The sequence below is a fragment of the Eubalaena glacialis genome, chromosome 19 (assembly GCF_028564815.1).
Source record: "Eubalaena glacialis isolate mEubGla1 chromosome 19, mEubGla1.1.hap2.+ XY, whole genome shotgun sequence".
Taxonomy (NCBI): Eukaryota; Metazoa; Chordata; class Mammalia; order Artiodactyla; family Balaenidae; genus Eubalaena; species Eubalaena glacialis.
Genome location: NC_083734.1, coordinates 7,892,353 through 7,917,331, shown reverse-complemented (window position 1 = coordinate 7,917,331; position 24,979 = coordinate 7,892,353). Strand labels below are relative to the sequence as shown.

The 24,979-nt window shown below is 49.9% G+C and overlaps 1 protein-coding gene across 1 annotated transcript in view; it reads right to left on the bottom strand.

Moving 5' to 3' along the window:
* The window catches only part of LOC133080451 (myosin-13-like), a 107,953-nt gene that overhangs the window by 52,995 nt on the left and 29,979 nt on the right, over nt 1–24,979 (bottom strand). Inside the window, 15 exon segments of the mRNA XM_061176352.1 lie at nt 5,288–5,374; nt 5,377–5,449; nt 5,837–5,868; nt 5,871–6,019; nt 6,352–6,548; nt 8,245–8,363; nt 8,450–8,576; nt 10,580–10,908; nt 10,975–11,044; nt 11,956–12,046; nt 12,154–12,299; nt 14,423–14,714; nt 16,673–16,809; nt 17,904–17,999; nt 18,001–18,028. Coding sequence (XP_061032335.1) covers nt 5,288–5,374; nt 5,377–5,449; nt 5,837–5,868; nt 5,871–6,019; nt 6,352–6,548; nt 8,245–8,363; nt 8,450–8,576; nt 10,580–10,908; nt 10,975–11,044; nt 11,956–12,046; nt 12,154–12,299; nt 14,423–14,714; nt 16,673–16,809; nt 17,904–17,999; nt 18,001–18,028 — 1,973 coding nt within the window.

The window sequence follows — 24,979 nt, the reverse complement described above, 5'->3', positions numbered from 1 at the left end:
GGAGAGAGCTGGGGGCTGTCACACACCTGTGATGGGGAGAGAGCTGGGGGCTGTCAGTCACCTGTGATGGGGAGAGTGCTGGGGTTTGTCACACACCTGTGATGGGGATATAGCTCGGGGCTGTCACCTACCTTTGCTGCGGAGAAAACTCGTGGTTTTCACATACCTGTGATGTGGAGAGAGTTGGGGGCTGTCAGGCACCTGTGATGCGGAGACAGCTGGGGGCTATCACCTACCTGTGATAAGGAGAGAGTTGGGGGCTGTCACTCACCTGTGATGGGGATAGAGCTGGGGGCTGTCACATACCTGCGATGTGGAGTCAGCTGGGGGCTGTCAAACACCTGTGATGTGGAGACAGCTGGGGGATGTCACATACCTGTGATGCGGAGACAGCTAGTGGCTGTCACATACCTGTGATGGGGAGAGAGTTGGGGGCTATCAGGCACCTGTGTTGCGGCGACAGCTAGGGGCTGTCACATACCTGTGATGGGGAGAGAGCTGAGGGCTGTCACTCACCTGTGATGGGGAGAGAGCTGGGGGCTGTCACACACCTGTGATGGGGAGACAGCTGGGGGTTGTCACTCACCTGTGATGGTGAGAGAGCTGGGGGCTGCCTCACACCTTTGATGTGGAGAGAGATGCGGGCTGTCACTCACCTGTGATGGGGAGAGAGCTGGGGTCTGTCACACACCTGTGATGGGGAGAGAGCTGGGAGTTCTCACATACCTGTGATGCTTAGAAAACTCGTGGCTGTCACATACCTGTGATCGGGAGAGAGATGGGGACTGACAAACATCTGTGATGGGGAGAGACGTGGGGGCTGTCACATACCTGTGATGTGGAGACAGCTGGTGGCAGTCACATACCTGTGATGGGGAGAGAGTTGGGGGCTGTCACACACCTGTGATGCTGAAAGAGATGGGGTTTGTCTAACACCTGTGACGGGGAGACAGCTGGGGGCTGTCACATACCTGTGATGGGGAGAGAGTTAGGGGTTGGCAGGCACCTGTGATGCGGAGACAGCTGGGGGCTGCCACATACCTGTGATGGGCAGAGAGATGGGGGCAGTCAGTCACCTGTGATGGGGAGAGAGCTGGGGGCTGTCACACACCTGTGATGGGGAGAGAGCTGGGGGTTGTCACTCACCTCTGATGGGGAGAGAGCTGGGGTCTCTCACACACCTGTGATGGGGAGAGAGATGGGGACTGTGAAACAACTGTGATGGGGAGAGAGCTGGGGCCTGTCACATACCTGTGATATGAAAAGAGCTGGTGGCTGTCACATACCTGTGATGGGGAGAGAGTTGGGGGCTGTGAGGCACCTGTGATGCGGAGACAGCTGGGACCTGTCACATACCTGTGATGGGGAGAGAGTTGGGGGCTGTCAGGCACCCGTGATGCAGAGACAGCTGGGGGCTGTCACATACCTGTGATGGGGAGAGATTTGGGGGCTGTCACTCACCTGTGGTGGGGATAGAGCTCGGGGCTGTCACCTACGTTTCATGCGGAGAAAAGTCGTGGTTGTCACATACCTGTGATATGGAGAGAGTTGGGGGCTGTCAGGCACCTGTGATGGGGTGAGAGCTGGGTTTGTCACTCACCTGTGATGGGGAGAGAGCTGGGGGTTGCCACACACCTGTGATGCGGAGAGAGATGGGGGCTGTCACTCACATGTGATGCGGAGAGAGATGGAGGCTGTCACACACCTGTGATGGGGAGAGAGCTGGGAGCTGTCTCATACCTGTGATGGGGAGAAAACTGGCGGCTCTCCCATACCTGTGATTTGGAGAGAGTTGAGGGCTGTCAGGCACCTGTAATGCAGAGACAGTTTGGGGCTGTCACATACCTGTGATTGGGAGGGAGTTGGGGGCTGTCACTCATCTGTGATGGGGAGAGAGCTGGGGGCTGTCACACACCTGTGATGGGGAGAGAGATGGGGACTGTTAAACACCTGTGATGGGGAGAGAGCTGGGGGCTGTCACATACCTGTGATGTGGAGAAAACTGGTGGCTGTCACATACCTGTGATGTGGAGAAAGTTGGGGGCTGTCAGGCACCTGTGATGCGGAGACAGCGGGGGGCTGTCACATACCTGTGATGTGGAGAGAGTTCGGGGCTGTCAGGCACATGTGATGCGGAGACAGCTGGGGGCTGTCACATACCTGTGATGGGGAGAGAGCTGGGGGCTGTCACATACCTGTGATGGGGAGAGAGTTAGGGGCTGTCAGGCACCTATGATGGGGAGAGAGCTGGGGGCTGTCAGTCACCTGTTATGGGGAGAGTGCTGGGGTCTGTCACACACATGTGATGGGGAGAGAGTTGGGGACTGTCAGAAACCTGTGATGGGGAGAGAGCTGGGGGCTGTCACATACTTGTGATGTGTAGAAAGCTGGTGGCTGTCACATACCTGTGATGGGGAGAGAGTTGGGGGCTGTCAGTCACCTGTGATGCGGAGACAGCTGGGGGCTCTCACATAAATGTGATGGGGAGTGATTTAGGGGCTGTCACATACCTGTGATGGAGAGATAGCTGGGGGCTGTCACACACCTGTCATGGTGAGAGAGATGGGGTCTGTCAAACACCTGTGATGGGGAGACAGCTGGGGGCTGTCACATACCTGTGATGGGGAGAGAGCTGGGGGCTGTCACTCACCTGTGATGGGGAGAGAGCTGGGGGCTGTCACACACCTGTGATGAGGAGAGAGATGGGGACTGTGAAACACCTGTGATGGGGAGAGAGCTGGGGGCTGTCACATACCTGTGATGCCGAGAAAACTGGTGGCTGTCCCATACCTGTGATTTAGAGAGAGTTGGGGGCTGTCAGGAACCTGTGATGCGGAGACAGCTGGGGGTTGTCACATACCTGTGATGCGAGAGAGTTGGCGGCTGTCGCTCACCAGTGATGGGGATAGAGCTCGGGGCTGTCACCTACCTTTGATGCGGAGAAAACTCGTGGTTGTCACATACCTGTGATGTGGAGAGATTGGGGGCTGTCAGGGACCTGTGATGGGGAGAGAGTTGGGTTTGTCACTCACCTGTGATGGGGAGAGATCTAGGGGCTGGCACATACCGGTGATGCGGAGAAAACTGGTGGCTGTCCCATACCTGTGATTTGGAGAGAGTTGGGGGCTGTCAGGCACCTGTGATGCAGAGACAGCTGGGGGCTGTCACATACCTGGGATGGGGAGAGAGTTGGGAGCTGTCAGGCACCTGTGATGACGAGACACCTGGTGGCTGTCACATACCTGTGATGGGGACAGAGCTGGGGGCTGTCAGGCACCTGTGATGCGGACACAGCTGGGGGCTGTTACCCACCTGTGATGGTGAGAGAGATGGGGTCTGTCAAACACCTGTGGTGGGGAGACAGCTGGGGGCTGTCACATACCTGTGATGCGGAGACAGGTGGGGGCTCTCAGGCACCTGTGATGCGGAGACATCTGTGGGCTGTCATATACCTTTGATGGGGAGAGAGCTGGGGGCTGTCACTCACCTGTGATGGGAGAGAGCTGGGGGCTGTCACACACCTGTGATGGGGAGAGAGCTGGGGGCTGTCACTCACCTGTGATGGGGAGAGAGCCTGGGACTGTCACACACCTGTGATGGGGAGAGATATGGGGACTGTCAAACACCTGTGATGGGGAGAGAGCTGGGGGCTGTCACATACCTGTGATGTGAAGACACCTGGTGGCTGTCACATACCTGTGATGTGGAGAGAGATGGGGGCTGTCACATACCTGTGATGCGGAGAGAGATGGGGGCTGTCACTCACATGTGATGGGGAGAGAGCTGGGGGCTGTGACTCACCTGTCATGGGGAGAGAGCCTGGGTCTGTCAGACACCTGTGATGGGGAGAGATATGGGCACTGTCAAACACCTGTGATGGGGAGAGAGTTGGGGGCTGTCACATACCTGTGATGCGGAGAAAACTGTTGGCTGTCATGTACGTGTGATGTGGAGATAGTTGGGGGCTGACAGGCACCTGTGATGCGGAGACAGCTGGGGGCTGTCACATACCTGTGATGGGGAGACAGTTGGGGGTTGTCAGGCACCTGTGATGTGGAGACAGCTGGTGGCTGTCACATTCCTGTGATGGGGAGATAGCTGGTGGCTGTCACTCCCTTGTGATGGGGAGAGAGCTGGGGGCTTTCCCACACCTGTGATGGGGAGAGAGCTCTGGGCTGTCACACACCTGTGATGGGGAGAGAGCTTGGGTCTCTCACTCACCTGTGATGGGGAGAGAGCTGGGGTCTGTCACACACCTGTGATGGGGAGAGAGATGGGGACTGTCAAACACCTGTGATGGGGAGAGAGCTGGGGGCTGTCACATACCTGTGATGTGGAGACAGCTGGTGGCAGTCACATACCTGTGATGTGAAGAGAGCTGGGGGCTGTCACATACCTGTAATGGGGAGAGAGTTGGGGGCTGTCAGGCACCTGTGATGCGGAGACAGCTGGGGGCTGTCACATACATGTGATGCGGAGAAAACTGGTGGCTGTCACATACCTGTGATGGGGAGAGAGTTGGGGGCTGTCAGGCACCTGTGATGTGGAGACAGCTGGGGGTTGTCACATACCTGTGATGGGGAGAGAGTTGGGGTCTGTCAGGCACCTGTGATGCGGAGACAGCTGGGGGCTGCCACATACATGTGATGGGGAGAGAGTTGGGGGCTGTCAGGCACCTGTGATGTGAAGAGAGCTGGGGGCTGTCACATACCTGTGATGGGGAGAGAGTTGGGGGCTGTCACTCACCTGCGATGGAGAGAGAGCTGGGGTCTGTCACATACCTGTGATGTGGAGACAGCCAGCAGCAGTCACATACCTGTGATGTGGAGAGAGCTGGGGGCTGTCACTCACCTGTGATGGGGAGAGAGCTGGGGGAGGTCACTCACCTGTGATGGGAAGAGAGCTGGGGGCTGTCACACACCTGTGATGCGGAGAGAGCTGGGGGCTGTCACTCGCCTGTGATGGGGAGAGAGCTGGGGGCTGTCACACACCTGTGATGGGGAGAGAGCTGGGGGCTGTCACATACCTGTGATGTGGAGACAGCTGGAGGCTGTCACATACCTGTGATGGCGAGACAGCTGGGGGCTTTCACATCACTGTGATGGGGAGAGAGCTGGGGGCTGTCACATACCTGTGATGGGAGAGAGCTGGGGGCTGTCACACACCTGTGATGGGCGAGAACTTGGGGCTCTCACACACCTGTGATGGGAGAGAACTGGGGGTTGTCACACACCTGTGATGGGAGAGAGCTGGGGGCTGTCATATACCTGTGATGGGGAGAGCTCACCTTGCAGATTTTTGTTCTCCTGTCTCAGTGTCTCTAACCGATCCACCACCTGTTTGTAGGCATTGCGCATCTTGAAGTTTTCAGTAGTGACCTGGACTCTTTCTGAGCAGCTTCCAACTCAGCTTGACTCTCATCCAGTTTTTGTTTCCAGCCTGCGAGGACCTAGGAGGTGACTGAGGGACACCTGAGAAGCCGAAATGGCCAGGGACTTGGATGAGTCCTGTCATCAAGGGCCATCAGCAATGACAAGGTTGGACCCTTCTATCCTTAGGGACCAAAGAAACAGGGTGAGCCCCAAACTCAGGGGTTCCAAACTGTGGTATCACTACAGAGATCTGCTGTATTCTTGAAAGATATGTTGATCTCAAAGTAAGTTGAATTAACTTTAACGAAAAATAAAATTCATTTTGGAGGGACTGTCACAAAAGTAAAGAGACAGCGCAAAGCCCCAAACCGTCCACACTGGGACTTGATGCTCGAGGGCCGCCCCGAAGGTGTGCATCTCACACGTGTCTTGCATGGCGGCTACCGTCAAGCGGTGGGAAGGACCTTATCGAAGTTCCTCCGCGTCTTGTCCAGCAGGCGCAGGCGGTGTTGGCCCGCTCCAAATCCAGCATCAGGTCGTCCACCTCTCCCTGGAGCCTCTGCTTGGTTTTCTCCAAGGAAGCACACTTGGAGCTCACAGCCTCTGTGTTTTCCTCTGCTTCCTGGAGCCTCTGGGCCAGTTTTTTCCTAAGAGAACCAGGTTTGTTGTTGTTGACAAAGGTGGACCATTTCAGAAGTAATTATCCGATCAGAAGGGAATTGAGCCATCTATGAAGGACTGGAATTTGATAAGACCTAGAGTTTGATGATTGGACAGTAAGTGTCACCTGAAGAATCCCCAAATGGGCAAAGCAGTCACCTAGGAGGCGCCATGGGCAGTACCCTGGGAGAGGGGCAGGGAGAGCAGGTCTGCGTGTTTAAGAAAACTCACAGGCCTGGGGAGGAAGAGAAGGTCTGTCCTCTGTCCCTTCCCTTGTGTCTTAGGGTCGTCTCTCTTCCCGTAACCTGGGAGGCCCTGCTTGGCCTCCTCCAGCTCCTCTGTGCGCTGGATGGCGTCCGTCTCGTACTTGGTCCTCCACTGGGCCACCTCGCTGTTGGCCTTGGACAGTGCCCTCTGCAGCTCGGCCTTGGCTTCCTGCTCCTCCTCATACTGTCCCCGCAGCAGGTCACAGTCGTGGCGGGAGGACTGCAGGGCGTGGGCCAGGGCGCTCTTGGCCTGCGGGATCACAGTGGTGACAAATTGCAAAAATGTGTGGCCATTTTCCAAGTTAAGGTCTTTTTGTTTCAACCAGTGTTTCCCAACTTGAATCACTCCCTTGCTGCCTTCACAAACTTTGCTGTAGTAGTATATCTCCTGTTTTATTTACTTCATTTTTTAAAAAGTTGACTACTTTATTATATTTAAATATATTTATTTAAATGGAAAACCATTACCATTTGCCATAAACAGAAGATAACCATAATAAATGCAATGGAGGTAAGGCGGTGTTATCACCTCCTGGTGAAGTACTTTGCTGCTGTGCCTCTGTGTCTGAGGCCTACTCTCTGCGTCTTAATGAGGAAGATACACCAGTGTTAGAGAGATGGTATCCAAAGTGAGACCTTTTCCTTATTTAATCAGAAGAATTGAAGTAGAATTGGAAAGGGAATAATTTTCTCACTATTTAATGCAGTGTTATGGAGTACTGTGACCATGAAAACCCCAAAAGCATCTTTTGGTGTCACCAGTGGGCTGTGTCCCCACCCGGGAACTCTGACATGAGCTATGCCGTTTCCACAGCTCTGCCACCTCTTCCCAAGCAGGAGGGGGACATGCGCAGAGGCCTCCATCACTCACTCCCACCTGGTCGGGAAGACAATGTAGCTCTCATTATAATGGTCACAAAATACTTTCTGGTCAACCCAGTGCAATAACTCATACATTTTTATCCTTTTAAAGACACAAGTAAACAACAAAACTTTGCCCAGGAAGGAAAGCTTAGCTGTATCCTGGCCAGAGGACAGCCTTGCTCCTGTAATGGACCTTCTCAGGTTCTGGTTCTCTCCACTCCCCCTGCCTCCACCCAGTCTACCAAATACCCCTACCCTATAATAGGAAGATGGGAGACAAATATAGCACTTCTTTTTTGGAAGGGGCAGATGGAACGTGGTGGAATTCTAAGAGACTGCCCTGTAAGTTTTAGCTGGCACATGGTAACCTCAGAATTACACTCATGCAGTTTTGCGGACTTCTGGATTCCTATTCTAGTGCTCGAACACCCATCAGCAGCATTTACTAAGCACCTACTGTGTGCACTGTTCTGTGTGCTGTACTTACTGTTTACCGTGACAGCGGGGAAAAATAATTCTTGCCCTTTAGAAGTTTACAGATTAGTGGGGAGACATGAATTATAAACATAAATATCTTGATATTGACGTCAAGAGGGTGATAACGGTGTTCATGTTTATGCAAATGTCCCAAGGGTGCTCCAAATGTGGTCTTTTGGAGGAGGGGGGCTTAAATGTGGGTGTTGTAGCTGGTGATACACAAAGAGTGATGAAGGAGAAAGAGGAGGGCATTTCAAGGGGCTGGGATGAATTGCTGGGCAGAGTGAAAGAATGCACAGAGGCAGAGATGCCCAAGCTAGTACAGTGATGGGGAGGGGATACCCCTGGCTGGGGAGGGGAGTTTATCAGCCCCTCCAGCGGGGAAGAGAGGAGCTCTGGGGATGGAGCACCCTCGTAGAGTTTTCTAGCTCTCAAGAAGGAGATCCAAGGCCAAGGTCCTGTAACCTCCAAGAACAGGTTCCTTCTACTGCAAGGAAGAGAGGAGGAGCATCAGACTTCATGATGCAGCAGTGCCCCCAGTCGGCCTTGTGACTTCTCAGGCTCTACCTGACTCTGCGTTCCTAAGCAGAGGCAGCCATCCTTACCTTGGTCTCTTCTTCTAGCTGCCTCTTAAGCTCCTCCCGCTGCCGGGTGAGGGCCTGCTTGCTTTCGGTTAGCTGTGAAATCAGAGCCTTCTCCTCTTCCACTTGGTGGCTCCGCTCCCCTGGCAAACAGATATGGCCCCGCGGCAGAGTTTGGACCACCCTCTCCCACGGCCCAGTGGGACCACCGGGCCCTGCCCATCCTCACCATTTTGGGTCTGCAGCCTCGTCTTCTGCACGTTCAGATCATGGATTAACTGTGTCTGTTGGTCATCCTTGGCCTTGATTTCATTAAATTGGTCTTCCACAGTCCGGCACATTCTTTCCACATTACTCTTTGAAAAGAAAAGAAAAAGCCCACATGAATGGGAAAAATGGGCCCCTGGTGCCCAGTATTGAACCGTTCGACAGTTTAGCTTCTCATTAGGTAAAATAAGAATAAAAATACAGAACACATAAAGGTCAGTTTAAAAAATTGGTCATTTCAGGTTTTCTTTATTTTTATGTGTGATTGCTGCTTAATCACCAATATCTTGGAACATCAGCTTTTGACAGATAAGTATTTACTGGTTTGTGAACAAACCTTTGAGAAGATGACACTCAAAGGAACCATGGGATCTTCGTACAGTATAGTAATTTTACTGATGTGAATAATATTACCTTCTGATATGCCTGTGTGCAAGCCATATAGTCAGGTGATGGTGTTGAGCATTTTATTTAATTATTAAAAAGGAGATGGCATGGGGGGATTCACCCCACAGCCTCTAGGTGGCCTGTATTTTTTTTGAAGTCTGTTTCAAAACCTCATATATGTTGTAGACCTCTTCCTTCCTCCTCTCACCTCATATAACATAAAATAAATACATCAAGCATGTATTCGTCTTTAGACTGCCAAGTGTGAGATGGCAGCAGGAGAGGAAGGGATATTAGATTCAAAGGAAACCCTCAAGGAGCTTAGGGTATCTTTGAGAAGAAGACATATGAACATGAAATAATTAAATCAGGGGAGTTGGACAAGGGATGTTGACTCACAAGGAGAAAGATCAAAGGCTACACCAACTTTAAACATATAAAGCAATATAAAGTGCCTCTGGCACTGGATTTAAAAATTGAAAACGGAAAGCAGACAGCAGTGGTGGTGACAGGGAGGTTGTAAAGAGGTGCTGTTGATAGGCACAGCATGTGGGTGATCCTGGGGTTTCTTGTAACTCAGCAACCTGGCCTGGCTTGGGGAGAGGGAGAGAGAGAGAGAGAGAGAATACAAACACAACTTCTTAGAGGGAGACAAACCCCAAGAAGGGCAGAAAAATGGGGAAATCAGAAGGAGAGAAAAAGGAGTTGCAGTCAGGGAGTGAGGAAGAAATCAAGAGAAATCACGGGCAGTGTGAACCCAGACCCTAAACAAGGACAGCAGGGGGTACCATGGAGGCCACTTTAATTCTCTGATCCAAATCTCCTGTTTCTTTTCTCCACAGACACCCCGACCTTTTGGGCAACCCTCTGCAGGAGGCCCACGGCCCCTCATCTGGGGTCACTGCTTTTTCCAGCCCAGCTGAGCCGCCCAAGTGCAGCCTCGAGCACCCAGGAATGAGGGTAGCTCTTGAATTCAGGAGCACAGGTTGCTTTCTGAGGAAGCCTTTCCTTGGAAGTCACATGCAGAGGTGGGTGAAGTTTAAGCTTCAGGGCCCTCTTTTGCATGGGCCCCGGATAATGCAGAAGGTTCTAGATGAGGATGGGAAGCTGGGTGCAAACAAGAATATATTTCTAGGTAGGCATTTCCGGCACATGGCCAGAAGAGTTCTCAGAAGACCATGACCTGAGTCTCCAAAGCACCAGTAATTTGTGACTCATTTTTCTCATTCTAAGTAAATATTTACTTTCATGCTTCATTTTGTATTCATAATGTTGTGTACATTTTTCTTAAAGAGGCCCTCCTCTCCTGAATTTTATGTGCTTCAAGCGCCACAAAACCTGGATCCACCCCTGATGTCATGCATAATGTCACACTGGCTCTGCCTCCCCGGGAGTAATATCGTGGGCTAAGAAGGTGGCGGGCCCAGCAAGGCTCCTTGGTGCAATCCATCCACGAGTTTAGTTCTAGAAAATGCCAGACGGATTGGAAGCTTTCGGGAAAGACTGTATGGGTGATGAGACCTTGAGTGGTAGCAGATCTTTGGATCAGGGTTTGGGTGACTTGAATGAATTTGGGGAACCAGGAGTAGGTGGGAGTGGGGAGAGGGTTTCCGTTTGGAACATGCATTGAGTTGGAGGCAGTGAACTACACACGCCCACCGGGCAGGTGGATGTACTGCGTAGCGTTTGCAGAAGCATCAGGTACCTTTGACTTGGAGATGGTCTCGATGTTACTGGCCAGGTCGTCAGTCTCCATCTTCAGCTCACTCTTCTCCTTCTCCAGCTTCTGCTTGACCCTGTGCAGGTTGTCAATCTGCTCCCCCAGCTCGGCCACACTGTCCGCGTGCTTCTTCCTCAGCGTGGCCGCCGTGGCCTCGTGCTGCAGGGTGGCCTCCTCCAGGTCCCTGCGCATTTTCTGGAACTCGGCCTCCCGCTTCTTGTTCATCTCAATCTGGACCGAAGTGGCCCCGCCGGCCTCTTCCAGCCGCTCGCTGATCTCCTCCAGCTCCCGGGAGAGGTCCGAGCGGGGCTTCTCTGCTTTGGCGCGGGAGGCCCGCTCCGCCTCGATCTCCTCCTCCAGCTCCCAGGCCACATCCGCACGCTGTTTCTCGATCTTGCTTCTGAGCGTGTGTTCTGGTTCCACCTCCTCCTCCAGTTCTTCTGTGCGGGCCTGAAAGGGTCACTGGACCAGGAAGGCTGTGGGGGGCGGGCGGCAGCCCCCTTTGGGAGGGCACAGTGGGGGGGAATGGGGATGGGCATCACGAAGTCAAGAATACATTATAACATTAAATCTGTGGGATAAAACTTGGCAACAATCTAAGTGTCCATCAGTAGAGGAATGGCCAAATCAACCATGATGGAGTCCACGGTCTAGGAGACCATGAAGCAGTAAGATGTCCACTCACGTCTACCACGGACAACTGTGCAGGACGCATTGCTACATGAAAAGAGCAAGTTGCAGAATGACAGTCTCCGTAAGATAATATTTTAAATGTATATTTGTATGTATATATATTTTATGTATATATACATATGCATTTTTTTTTTTTGGCTGTACTGTGTGGCTTGCAGAATCTTAGTTCCCCAACCAGGGATTGAACCTGGGCCCACAGCAGTGAAAGTGCCGAGTCCTAACCACTGGGATACCAGGCAATTCCCCATATGCATATATTTTATGTAGATGTTTATATATACATATATTTAATATTCTTGTTCCTTTATATTTTTCTGTTTATGTATGTATATCTCCTATATATTTTTTCTTCGGGTCTTAAGTGTGTACATAAATCCATAGCAAGAGATCCAGAAGGATGCACGGAACTTCCGAGAAGATGGAAGAGCACCCTTATCAATAATATTTAGCCTTATTGGTAATATTTTCATTATCTTCAAGGAAATCTATGTATGTGCAACTTAGAAAATTTGAATAGTAATTTCAAAAAATAGAAGGAAGGACAAGACATTCTCTCCAGCTCCAAGAGGAGGGAGAAAGAAGCAGCAAAAGAAACCCAGGGCAAACAGCGTGGAGTGGGTGCTGTTGACACGGGGATTTCCCTGGTGGGGAAGGTGTTGACACTTTACCTGCAGTTCTTTCATCTTCTTCTGTAACTGCAGACTGTGAACTTGTTCGTCATCAACTTTGGTCTGTAACTGACTGATTTCCGACTCCTTCCTGCAAATAGATATGTACACATATTTAAAATAACCTGAAACATGAGCCTTTTAAAGGCGGAAGCTGGCTTTGGGGCTCAAACACAGGGATGAAGATGAAAGAGCTACTTCTTCAGTTTCTCCTCCACTTGCTGCCTGTCATTTTCTAGATCCATGATGGACTCCCGGCACATCTTCAGGTCTCCTTCCAGCTTCCTCTTCTCTCGCTCCAGGTCGGCCCACAGTTTCTTCTCCTGCTCTAAGCAGCCCTCAAGCTGGGAAGACATGGGGGGTTGAGTTGCTGCTGGGAAACGAGCTCACGTTTCAGCCAGGGCAGCCTCCCTGGGCTCCCACAGGTGTGACTGCACGCCTCTGGCCCCAGGAGCGAGCACACGCCCCCTGCCTCCCCCAATCTTCTCTCCTCCAGCAAAGGCTGGCTCCCTCAGAGGCCTCCTGGTGCCTCTTTCGGCTGATGCCCACTGGGCCTGTTCCAGGCCATGTTCCCGGTGGAAACACGGTGCCCAGTGGGCACATGCCGTTGCCCAGACAGGAACAAATGGGGCTTTTATGGGTGGGCGGTGCACCAGCTGTGCCTGTGAAGGTCTAGATTACACACCATCACTCCTCTCCCCTACCTACACCAGGCAACCGTGGGGAGATTTAGGCAAAGAATGTGTGTGTATCGGGGGAAGAGAAGGTGCTGGGGAGGAGCTCACCTGCTCTGGCCTCAGGACAGTTGCAGCGATCTGGAAACATTCTAGCCACGGTTGGGAGTGAAACCTGGAAACTTCAATCCTGGCTCTTATATCAGGAACAAAAATGTAACGTGATGGGGGGGGGGATGGTAATTTTTGTGGCCACCAATGGAACTCACTTTTAACAAAGTTAGAACAGGATTGGAGCTTTCGGAACCCAAAGACCTACAAGTGGACGCTAGTGATGATGATGATCGTCATGGTGATGATGATACTAGCAGCTAACATTTTACTGAACACCCTCTACGTGCGGAGCTTTCCACGCATACCCTCCAGCCATTTTACTCTTCCTTCTACCAGGAGTTGAAAAACAACTCATCTACTCTGTGCTTTCACAAGCTAACTAATAGTTCCCAAACGTGACTACCTTTGTAGACTCTCAACAGAAAAGTGCACCCTGTGTCTCCTTAGCCCCGCCTCCTCAAGCCACAGAACTGAAAACTCCAAATAGACAAAAATAAGTGATTTTGTCATCACTTAATACATACATGTCCCAGAAGACTCTGTAATGAGTCTCTTGGAGTGGCCAGGATTAGCTGATTATGCTCGTAAACGTAATGGGACTATGTCTTCTCCTACCAGAGTATTGTAAGAACTGGACACACATTTCGAGGTAAAGGATGAAAAGAGCCTGGTGAGAATAGCCTCTGTGTTTGTTGAACGTGTGCTGTGTGCTGGCATTGTACAAGCATGAACTCACCTGATCTTCCCAACAACCCTGCGAGGTGGCTACTATTGCTGTGCCCATTTTACAGAAAACTGAGGCACAAAAGGGATGTCACCTGCCGAAGGTCACACAGCTCCCAAGTGGGGGATCTGGGATGTAAACCCAGAGATCTGATTCCGAAACTTGTTCTGCCCGCTGTGCTTGGGAAAGGGTTCCTAATAGCTGCACGTACTGACTGGGAAGGTGAAAAGGGGAGCAGTAAAAGGCAAGCAGTAAAATGTTGGGGGTTTATTAAAAAGGGCAAACGCTAAATGTCTTAACTCTGTGAAAAGAGACCATTATGCTGCCAGAGTGTTACCTACTGGTTGTATGGTTTCATTTTCTCTATTTCTTTGATAAAAAATGCATATCTTTAAAGCATTTTTATCTTATTTTATATTTGTTGTAAAGGAAATGAACAGTAATTTGTGAATTACGTATATATAAAGCATTTTTAGAGTATAATTATTTTCTTGAAAATCACGTATAGAAAATTACTCTTTCTACATTGAATTGAATGATTTAATTTAAAAAATGTATTTATTTATTTATTGCCACGCTGTGCGGCTTGCAGGATCTCAGTTCCCCGACCAGCGATTGAACCCAGGCCACGGCAGTGAAAGCCCGGAATCCTAACCACTAGGCAACCAGGGAACTTGCAGTGATTTCTTTTTATTTACAGTTTTTAAAAAGACCTGGTGCGTTCTTGACAGCTTTTTATTCTGATGACAGACACATCCCCCTCATGCCCACAGCAGAATCCATCTCGCTCCGCTACGGAGGACAGGGAGAAATCGGAGTGAGCAGAAACTCACTTTGCAGATGTGTTTTCCAGAGTGTTCTGAGTCCACTAAGCCGGGCTGGCCTCTTTCCCTGGCAGGTAGTCATGCAATACTCTGTAAGCCCACTGAGTGGCACTACTGTCTCTTGACTAGACACTGGTGGGGCCTCCTGGTCTCAGGGAGATACTTACAGACTGGACCTGCAGCTGGAGGTCATTATTTTCCTGCCGCAGGGACACCATTTTCTCCTCCAGCTCCTTCCGACGAGCCTCAGACGTGGCCAGTTCTTCCTTGGCTCTCTCAAGTTCTTCCTTCGTGGTGGCCATCTCCTTCTCGGCCTCTGCACTCTTCAGCAGGGGCTTGATCTTGAAGAACGGGTTCATCCAGGGCCAGTGCTTGACGTTCATAAAAGATCGGATGTTGTACTGGATGCAGAAGATGGACTCTCTGTGCATCATTAGGACTGGGGTTAATGGACCATAGCAAGGCCCAGTCTCCACTCCCCCGCCCCCCAGGCCCCATGACCTTCACCCTTCCCGGCCAGGGGGGAAGGAGGTACAGCCAAGCTGTGCAGATCCTATGGACTCCAGGGTCCCTTCTGCAAATGAAGAGCAGAGGAAACAGCACATGCAAATTTGGGAGGTGAGCGAGGGTCCAGGGCCACTGAGGGTCTCCCATCCACCTGGCTTCCGCCCCCACTACCCTACTGAAAATGCTCAGCCTAAGGTTGTCAGTGGCCTCTAATTACAATGAGATGACCTTCTTTCATTCCTGTTTTATTGGGTCTTTCTCCCACATTTGAGTTGTTAACGCTCACCTTTTTTTTTTTTAATGAATTTTTATTGGAGTATAGTTGATCTACAATGTTGTGTTAGTTTCTGCTGTATAGCAAAGTGAATCAGTTATGCATAGACATATCTCCACTCTTTTTTAGATTCTTTTCCCATATAGGTCATTACAGAATACTGAGTAGAGCTCCCCGTGCTATACAGTAGGTTCTTATTAGTCGTCTATTTTATAATATATAGTAGTGTGTATATGTCAATCCCAATCCTCTGCCCTTGATTCCCTGATAAGACAGTTTTCCTGTTTCACTGTATTTTGCCATATGCGCTCCTGATTCCTGCTGAAGTGTTGATGTCCACCTAGGACCTGTCTCCAGCCCACTGGTCACCTCCCAGACTCTTGCCTTTCTAGGATTGATCTTTTTTCCGAACTTAGACTGTAGCCTACGTCCCAGTGACACCGACACTGTCTCCTAAGCTTCATCCTCCACAGCTTCATATCAAGCTCACGTGAACCTGAAAACTTGCTTTTCTTTCCATTAAACTGGTCCCTTCTCTGAGACTTTTTTCGTTTCCATGCTGGCTTCCTTTCCCTTCACCGGGACAGATGCCTGGGAGGTATTCTTGACTAATATGTAATGGTGGCGCGTTATGGCAATGACAACGGTAGAGCTGTATGGGATATCGGGGAATCGGGAGAAGGTGCTTCCATCAAATTCCCCTCTCCCTGACATTCCCACACAGGACCAGCCATCAGAGCTGCTGTTCCTCCTGTTGAATTACTGAAGGAATAAGGCCCTTCAAGCTTTCTTCATTGCCTCCCCTCCTCTCCCCAATGATCTGTTTCCTAATTCAGGTCCTTGTCATCTTTTATTTGGACTTCTGCTACAACCTGGTCTTGGCCCCTCTTGTGCCCTCAGGCCTGCTCTTCTTGTAGCTGCCAGAGCAACCTCTCTGAGTATGTGTGTGTGTGTGTGTGTGGTTTTTTTTTTTTTTTTTTTGGCTGCGCCGTGCAGCACACGGGATCTTAGTTCCCCGACCAGGGATCGAACCCATGGTCCCTGCAGTGGAAGTGCAGAGTCTTAACCACTGGACCACCAGGGACGTCCCCCAGAGTGGCCGCTCTGAGCTGTAAACCTGGTCCTCTCACTTGTCTCCTCCATGGCTCCCCATCAACTAGAAGATTTAACCTGGGCTCTTTAATGTGGCATGTGGGGACCTCGACTCCTCGCTCCAGTCATGTGACCTGCTTGTCGGTCTCCTTCCCCCCAGGCCACCTTTTCTCAGGCCAAGCAAAGCCTCCTTCAGAAAGTTCTTTCTTGCTGACCCCTTCATGCCAACCCCAACGAGTCCCCCCACCGCCCCGAATATAACTGACATTGCGCTTGTCATAGGCGTTAAAACTAACCATGCACGTGTCTGCTTCCTGCTCCTCCATGGGTTCCTGGAGGCCAGGGCTCATTTCTGCATCCCCAGTGCCAAGCAGAGGCCCCAGCACAGAACTGCGGCTCAGTAAGTGTGGGTTAAAGGGGTGACCGAGTAAATTAATATCTCAAGACAAGAGCAGGAAGCCATAGTCAGCTCCAAGGAAGAGGGCGGGGAGGCGAGGGTCTGCGTCACCTCCTCTCCGTCATCTTCTTGAACTCCACCCGCATCAGGTACCCCCGGCACAAGGCCTGTGTGCGTGCCATCAGGGTCACCAGCTTCTCGTCCCTCATTTCCTCCAAGAGTCCCAGGAGCCCAGCTTTGAAAAACACCTGCGTTAGAGGAGGGACGAGCCCTGCTTCATCCTCAGCAGGTGCCCTCGAGGGAGGCTGTCTCTCCCCAACCCCAGCCCGTGGCCTTCAGAGCCCTGGGTTGGCACCAGCAGCCATCTGGCACTCAGGACTTGGTGTTCGGAGGCTCTGGTCTCCACAGGAGCCCCTCTTGTGTCCTGTTCCAGGTATGTTCCAGGCCCCACCAGCCCATGCAGACTGATTCTGATGGAGTTCACATGCAGGAAGCAAGGATGAGGCGGGAAAGTAACTACAGGTGCAACTGGGCCCACATGGGGAGAGACTCACAGACACCTCTGCCACCCGGTCCTACTCTGTCTCTGCCCATCTGAGGAGGCCGGTCCCACCCTTGGGGCCCTTCCCCGCACTGCCCACACCTGCAGGGCTTCCTCTGCCCCTGTGGTGTTCCAAGGAAACAGGGCACCCTTGGGGGCCCCTTGGGGGCAGCGGGATCTTTCCTGATGCGATGCTGCCCCCCGACCCCAGCCTGGCCCTCTTCTGGACATACAGCTTTGGAGTCAGGCCAGGATTTGCAGCTGGCCTTTGTCACCCACTATCCACGTGACCTTGAGCAAGTTTCTTGTCCTCTGGGGGCCTCCCAGTAACCCCATGAAGTAAGTACCACCCTTATCACCCTCAGGTTATTGGGCGGATTCGGTGAAATGTGTATAGAAGGCATGTGACAGGCCTCAACGCACATGTGCTCAAAAATGGTGATCGTTTTTATTGGTTATAATTCTTCTCAAGCCCTCTCTGTCCCTGGAACTCTTCCCTACACTTTCTGATCTCTTGGGCTCCTTCTCCCCTTTAGGAGCGCTCTTTCTCTGCTCCCCATCGCTTTTTTCTGTTGCTGGTGGGGCTCTGGCTTCCAATTAAGCCTCTAGACCCTTAAAACCAGCACAGAGACAGAGCTTCCTATACCTGGACACAGAGTTCCATTGGCCGGGGCTACTGGGCAAGAGATGGTCAGGCTGACCGGAATGGGAAAGAGACCCATTTCCTCCCATCAGCTCACGAGCAGCCCAGGGCTGGGGGTTACCCGGGGTGGGGGTCGTCCCAGCCCCACCCGTGCGCACCTTGGTGTAGCCGAACCTGTACCGCTCTCGGTCCACATCGATGGAGTTCAGAAGCTTCTCGGAGGCGTTTTTGCTATCAATGAACTGCCCTTCTGGGAATGGCGCTGGCATTGAGGATCCGGTACCTGATGAGGGAGGGTGGGGGTCAGTTTTGGGGCCTGGGTGTGAGCTGTCTGGAGGAGGGCCTCTGGCCGCACAGCCCTGGGCAGAGCCAGGAGGGTCCTTGGCCCTGCGGTTCCCTGAGGTGCTGCCATTTCCTCCTCCTCCCAGCTCCCGCCCAGGGGCCTCAGAGCCCTGAGGGGGCCCAGCCCAGTCACTCTGCGGTGACCCAGGCTGAGAGGCCACAGCCTCCCCTGTCGCACGGGTAAGGCTGGGGCCGGAGGAGGTGGCGTCCCTTGGACCCAGGATGGAGTCTGGGAGGCAGCTAAGGGGAAAGGCTGTGCCAGCAGCCGGCCCAGCACACGGGAGCCAAGGAGACGCCTGACTCTCACTGGCTCCCTGCACTGGGCAGCCAGGTCAGGACTGGCATCTACCTAGAGCCCCCCACCAGCTTGGCAGTGCTGGCGACGGTAGAGGGTTCAGCTGAGGGACAAAATTTCCCAGATGGATTCATCTCCTGAGAAAGGCTCCATACCTGAGACCAGGGCTTCTAGAACCTTCTCCTGCTCTAGCCTTAGGAGGAAATGGAATATTATACAGCGACTAGTCTGGCAGAGGGGAATCTAGGGGTTGATTTTAGGCAGGCGGGCTGTGGCAGGAGGGAGAGAAACAGAATGGAAGGAAGGCCCACCGGGTGCATGGCTGGAATGGTGCTTTCAGAGGAAATGGTTCTTATCTGACTTAAAAGAGCCTTGAAATCAGCTGTGACCTGCAGGTTAACGGTCATTCTAGAGGGTCCTCTTCCCGCCACTCCCCTGGACAAGGCCTGGACCTATGGGCCCAGATGGCAGCTGGGAGGAGAGCCCTGGTCTAGAGCAGGGGCTCTCAACTGGGGGCAATTTGGCCCCCAGGGGACACTGGGTGATTTCTGGAGGTTGAGGAGGTGTGGTTGCTACGGGCAACTGCGGGCAGAAGCCAGGGATGCTGCTAAAATGGTCGAACACACGGGACAGCCCCCATAGTAAAGGATCGTTTAACCCCAAATGTCCATAGTGTAGGGGCTGAGAAGCCCTCGTCTGGAGTCACAGTCAGGCGAGAGTGGTCTGGGAGCTGACCTTGGAATCACTTGGGGCCGGCCCAGCCCTCTGCATAGGGTCATCTCCCCAGCGAAAGAATCCCAGGTTAGGGTCGGGAGTGGGCAGGGATAGTTAGGGAGTTTGGGATTGACACGTACACACTGCTGTATATAAAACAGATAACCAACAAGGACCTACTGTATAGCATAGGGAACTCTGCTCAATATTATGAAACAACCTAAACGGGAAAAGAATTTGAAAAAGAATAGATACATGTATAACTGAATCACTTTGCTGTACACCTGAAACTAACACAACATTGTTAATCACCCATGCTCCAATATAAAATAAAAACTTAAAAAAAATCATAACCGGAAGATGGCGGAAGAGTAAGACGCGGAGATCACCTTCCTTCCCACAGATACATTAGAAATACATCTACACGGGGAACTGCTCCTACAGAACACCCACTGAATGCTGGCAGAAGACGTCAGACCGCCCAAAAGGCAAGAAACTCCCCACGTACTTGGGTAGGGCAAAAGAAAAAAGAAATAACAAAGACAAAAGAATAGGGATGGGACCTGCACCAGTGGGAGGGAGCCGTGAAGGAGGAAAGGTTTCCACACACTAGGAAGCCCCTTTGCGGGCAGAGACTGTGGGTGGCGGAGGGGGGAAGCTTCGGAGCCACGGAGGAGAGCGCAGCCACAGGGGTGCGGAGGGCAAAGCGGAGAGATTCCCGCACAGAGGATCGGTGCCGACCAGCACTCACCAGCCTGAGAGGCTTGTCTGCTCACCCGCCGGGGCGGGCGGGGGCTGGGAGCTGAGGCTCGGGCTTCGGTCGGATCGCAGGGAGAGGACTGGGGTTGGCGGCGTGAACACAGCCTGAAGGGGTTAGCACACCACAGCTAGCCAGGAAGGAAGTCCGGGAAAAAGTCTGCAGTTGCCGAAGAGGCAAGAGACTTTTTCTTGCCTCTTTGTTTCGCGGCGCGCAAGCAGAGGGGATTCAGAGCGCCGCCTAAACGAACTCCAGAGACGGGCGCAAGCCGCGGTTATCAGCGCGGACCCCAGAGATGGGCAGGAGACGCTAAGGCTGCTGCTGCCGCCACCAAAAACCCTGTGTGCGAGCACAGGTCACTCGCCATACCGCCCCTCCCGGGAGCCGGTGCAGCCCGCCACGGCCAGGCTCCCGTGATCCGGGGACAACTTCCCCGGGAGAACGCACGGCGCGCCTCGGGCTGGTGCAACGTCATGCCGGCCTCTGCCGCCGCAGGCTCGCCCCGCATCCGTACCCCTCCCTCCCCCCCGCCCGAGTGAGCCAGAGCCCCCGAAGCAGCTGCTCCTTTAACCCCATTCTGTCTGGGCGGGGAACAGCCGCCCTCAGGCGACCTACACGCAGAGGCGGGTCCAAATCCAAAGCTGAACCCCGGGAGCTGTGCGAACAAAGAAGAGAAAGGGAAATATATCCCAGCAGCCTCAGAAGCAGCGGATTAAAACTCCACAAACAACTTGATGTGCCTGCATCTGTTGAATACCTGAATAGACAACAAATCATCCCAAATTCAGGAGGTGGACTTTGGGAGCAGGATATATTAATTTTTCCCCTTTTCCTTTTTTTGTGAGTGTATATGTGTATGCTTCTGGGTGAGATTTTGTCTGTATAGCTTTGCTTTATAATAGCTTTATTTTATTTCATTTTATTTTATCCTCTTTCTTTCTTTCTTTCTTTCTTTCTATTTTTTCTCCCTTTTACTCTGAGCTGTGTGGATGAAAGGCTCTTGGTGCTCCAGCCAGACATCAGGGCTGTGCCTCTGAGGTGGAAGAGCCAACTTCAGGACACTGGTCCACAAGAGACCTCCCAGCTCCACGTAATACCAAACGGCGAAAATCTCTCAGAGATCTCCATCTCAACATCAAGACCCAGCTTCACTCAACGACCAGCAAGCTACAGTGCTGGACACCCTATGCCAAACAACTAGCAAGACAGGAACACAGCCCCATCCATTAGCAGAGAGGCTACCTAAAATCATAATAAGGCCACAGACACCCCAAAACACACCACCAGATGTGGACGTGCCCACCAGAAAGACAAGATCCAGCCTCATCCACCAGAACACAGGCACTAGTTCCCTCCACCAGGAAGCCTGCACAACCCACTGAACCAACCTTAGCCACTGGGGACAGATACCAAAAACAACGGGAACTACGAACCTGCAGCCTGTGAAAAGGAGACCCCAAACACAGTAAGATAAGCAAAATGAGAAGACAGAAAAACACACAGCAGATGAAGGAGCAGGGTCAAAACACACCAGACCTAACAAATGAAGAGGAGATAGGTAGTCTACCTGAAAAAGAATTCAGAATAATGATAGTAAGGATGATCCAAAATCTTGGAAATAGAATAGACAAAATGCAAGAAACATTTAACAAGGACGTAGAAGAACTAAAGAGGAACCAAGCAACGATGAAAAACACAATAAATGAAATTAAAAATTCTCTAGATGGGATCAATAGCAGAATAACTGAGGCAGAAGAACAGATAAGTGACCTGGAAGATAAAATGGTGGAAATAACTACTGCAGAGCAGAATAAAGAAAAAAGAATGAAAAGAACTGAGGACAGTCTCAGAGACCTCTGGGACAACATTAAACGCACCAACATTCGAATTATAGGGGTCCCAGAAGAAGAAGAGAAAAAGAAAGGGACTGAGAAAATATTTGAAGAGATTATAGTTGAAAACTTCCCTAATATGGGAAAGGAAATAGTTAATCAAGTCCTGGAAGCACAGAGAGTTCCATACAGGATAAATCCAAGGAGAAACACGCCAAGACACATATTAATCAAACAATCAAAAATTAAATATAAAGAAAACATATTAAAAGCAGCAAGGGAAAAACAACAAATAACACACAAGGGCATCCCCATAAGGTTAACAGCTGATCTTTCAGCAGAAACTCTGCAAGCCAGAAAGGAGTGGCAGGATATACTTAAAGTGATGAAGGAGAAAAACCTACAACCAAGATTACTCTACCCAGCAAGCATCTCATTCAGATTTGATGGAGAAATGAAAACCTTTACAGACAAGCAAAAGCTGAGAGAGTTCAGCACCACCAAACCAGCTTTACAACAAATGCTAAAGGAACTTCTCTAGGCAAGAAACACAAGAGAAGGAAAACACCTACAATAACAAACCCAAAACATTTAAGAAAATGGGAATAGGAACATACATATCGATAATTACCTTAAATGTAAATGGATTAAATGCTCCCACCAAAAGACACAGACTGGCTGAATGGATACAAAAACAAGACCCATATATATGCTGTCTACAAGAGACCCACTTCAGACCTAGAGACACATACAGACTGAAAGTGAGGGGATGGAAAAAGATATTCCATGCAAATGGAAATCAAAAGAAAGCTGGAGTAGCAATTCTCATATCAGACAAAATAGACTTTAAAATAAAGACTATTACAAGAGACAAAGAAGGACACTATATAATGATCAAGGGATCGATCCAAGAGGAAGGTATAACAATTGTAAATATTTATGCACCCAACATAGGAACACCTCAATACATAAGGCAAATACTAACAGCCATAAAAGGGGAAATTGACAGCAACACAATCAGAGTAGGGGACTTTAACACCCCACTTTCACCAATGGACAGATCATCCAAAATGAAAATAAATAAGGAAACACAAGCTTTAAATGATACATTAAACAAGATGGACTTAATTGATATTTATAGGACATTCCACCCAAAAACAACAGAATACACATTTTTCTCAAGTGCTCATGGAACATTCTCCAGGATAGATCATATCTTGGGTCACAAATCAAGCCTTGGTAAATTTAAGAAAATTGAAATCGTATCAAGTATCTTTTCCGACCACAACGCTATGAGACTAGATATCAATTACAGGAAAAGATCTGTAAAAAATACAAACACATGGAGGCTACACAATACACTACTTAATAACGAAGTGGTCACTGAAGAAATCAAAGGGGAAATCAAAAAATACCTAGAAACAAATGACAATGGAGACACGACGACCCAAAACCTATGGGATGCAGCAAAAGCAGTGCTAAGAGGGAAGTTTATAGCAATCCAAGCCTACCTCAAGAGACAGGAGACATCTCGAATAAACAACCTAACCTTGCACCTAAAGCAATTAGAGAAAGAAGAACAAAAAAACCCCAAGGCTAGCAGAAGGAAAGAAATCATAAAGATCAGATCAGAAATAAATGAAAAAGAAATGAAGGAAACAATAGCAAAAATCAATGAAACTAAAAGCTGGTTCTTTGAGAAGATAAACAAAATTGATAAACCATTAGCCAGACTCATCAAGAGAAAAAGGGAGAAGACTCAAATCAATAGAATTAGAAATGAAAAAGGAGAAGTAACCACTGACACTGCAGAAATACAAACGATCATGAGAGATTACTACAAGCAACTCTATGCCAATAAAATGGACAACCTGGAAGAAATGGACAGATTCTTAGAAATGCACAACCTGCCGCGACTGAACCAGGAAGAAATAGAAAATATGAACAGACCAATCACAAGCACTGAAATTGAAACTGTGATTAAAAATCTTCCAACACACAAAAGCCCAGGACCAGATGGCTTCACAGGCGAATTCTATCAAACATTTAGAGAAGAGCTAACACCTATCCTTCTCAAACTCTTCCAAAATATTGCAGAGGGAGGAACACTCCCCAACTCATTCTACGAGGCCACCATCACCCTGATACCAAAACCAGACAAAGATGTCACAAAGAAAGAAAACTACAGGCCAATATCACTGATGAACATAGATGCAAAAATCCTCAACAAAATACTAGCAAACAGAATCCAACAGCACATTAAAAGGATTATACACCATGATCAAGTGGGGTTTATTCCAGGAATGCAAGGATTCTTCAATATACGCAAATCAATCAACGTGATACATCATATTAACAAATTGAAGGAGAAAAACCATATGATCATCTCAATAGATGCAGAGAAAGCTTTCGACAAAATTCAACACCCATTTATGATAAAAGCCCTGCAGAAAATAGGCATAGAGGGAACTTTCCTCAACATAATAAAGGCCATATATGACAAACCCACAGCCAACATTGTCCTCAATGGTGAAAAACTGAAACCATTTCCACTAAGATCAGGAACAAGACAAGGTTGCCCACTCTCACCACTATTATTCAACATAGTTTTGGAAGTGTTAGCCACAGCAATCAGAGAAGAAAAAGAAATAAAAGGAATCCAAATCGGAAAAGAAGAAGTAAAACTGTCACTGTTTGCAGATGACATGATACTACACATAGAGAATCCTAAAGATGCTACCAGAAAACTACTAGAGCTAATCAATGAATTTGGAAAAGTAGCAGGATACAAAATTAATGCACAGAAATCTCTTGCATTCCTATATACTAATGATGAAAAATCTGAAAGTGAAATTAAGAAAACACTCCCGTTTACCACTGCAACAAAAAGAATAAAATATCTAGGAATAAACCTACCTAAGGAGACAAAAGACCTGTATGCAGAAAATTATAGGACACTGATGAAAGAAATTAAAGATGATACAAATAGATGGAGAGATATACCATGTTCTTGGATTGGAAGAATCAACATTGTGAAAATGACTCTACTACCCAAAGCAATCTACAGATTCAATGCAATCCCTATCAAACTACCACTGGCATTTTTCACAGAACTAGAACAAAAAATTTCACAATTTGTATGGAAACACAAAAGACCCCGAATAGCCAAAGCAATCTTGAGAACGAAAAAAGGAGCTGGAGGAATCAGGCTCCCTGACTTCAGACTATATTACAAAGCTACAGTAATCAAGACAGTTTGGTACTGGCACAAAAACAGAAATATAGATCAATGGA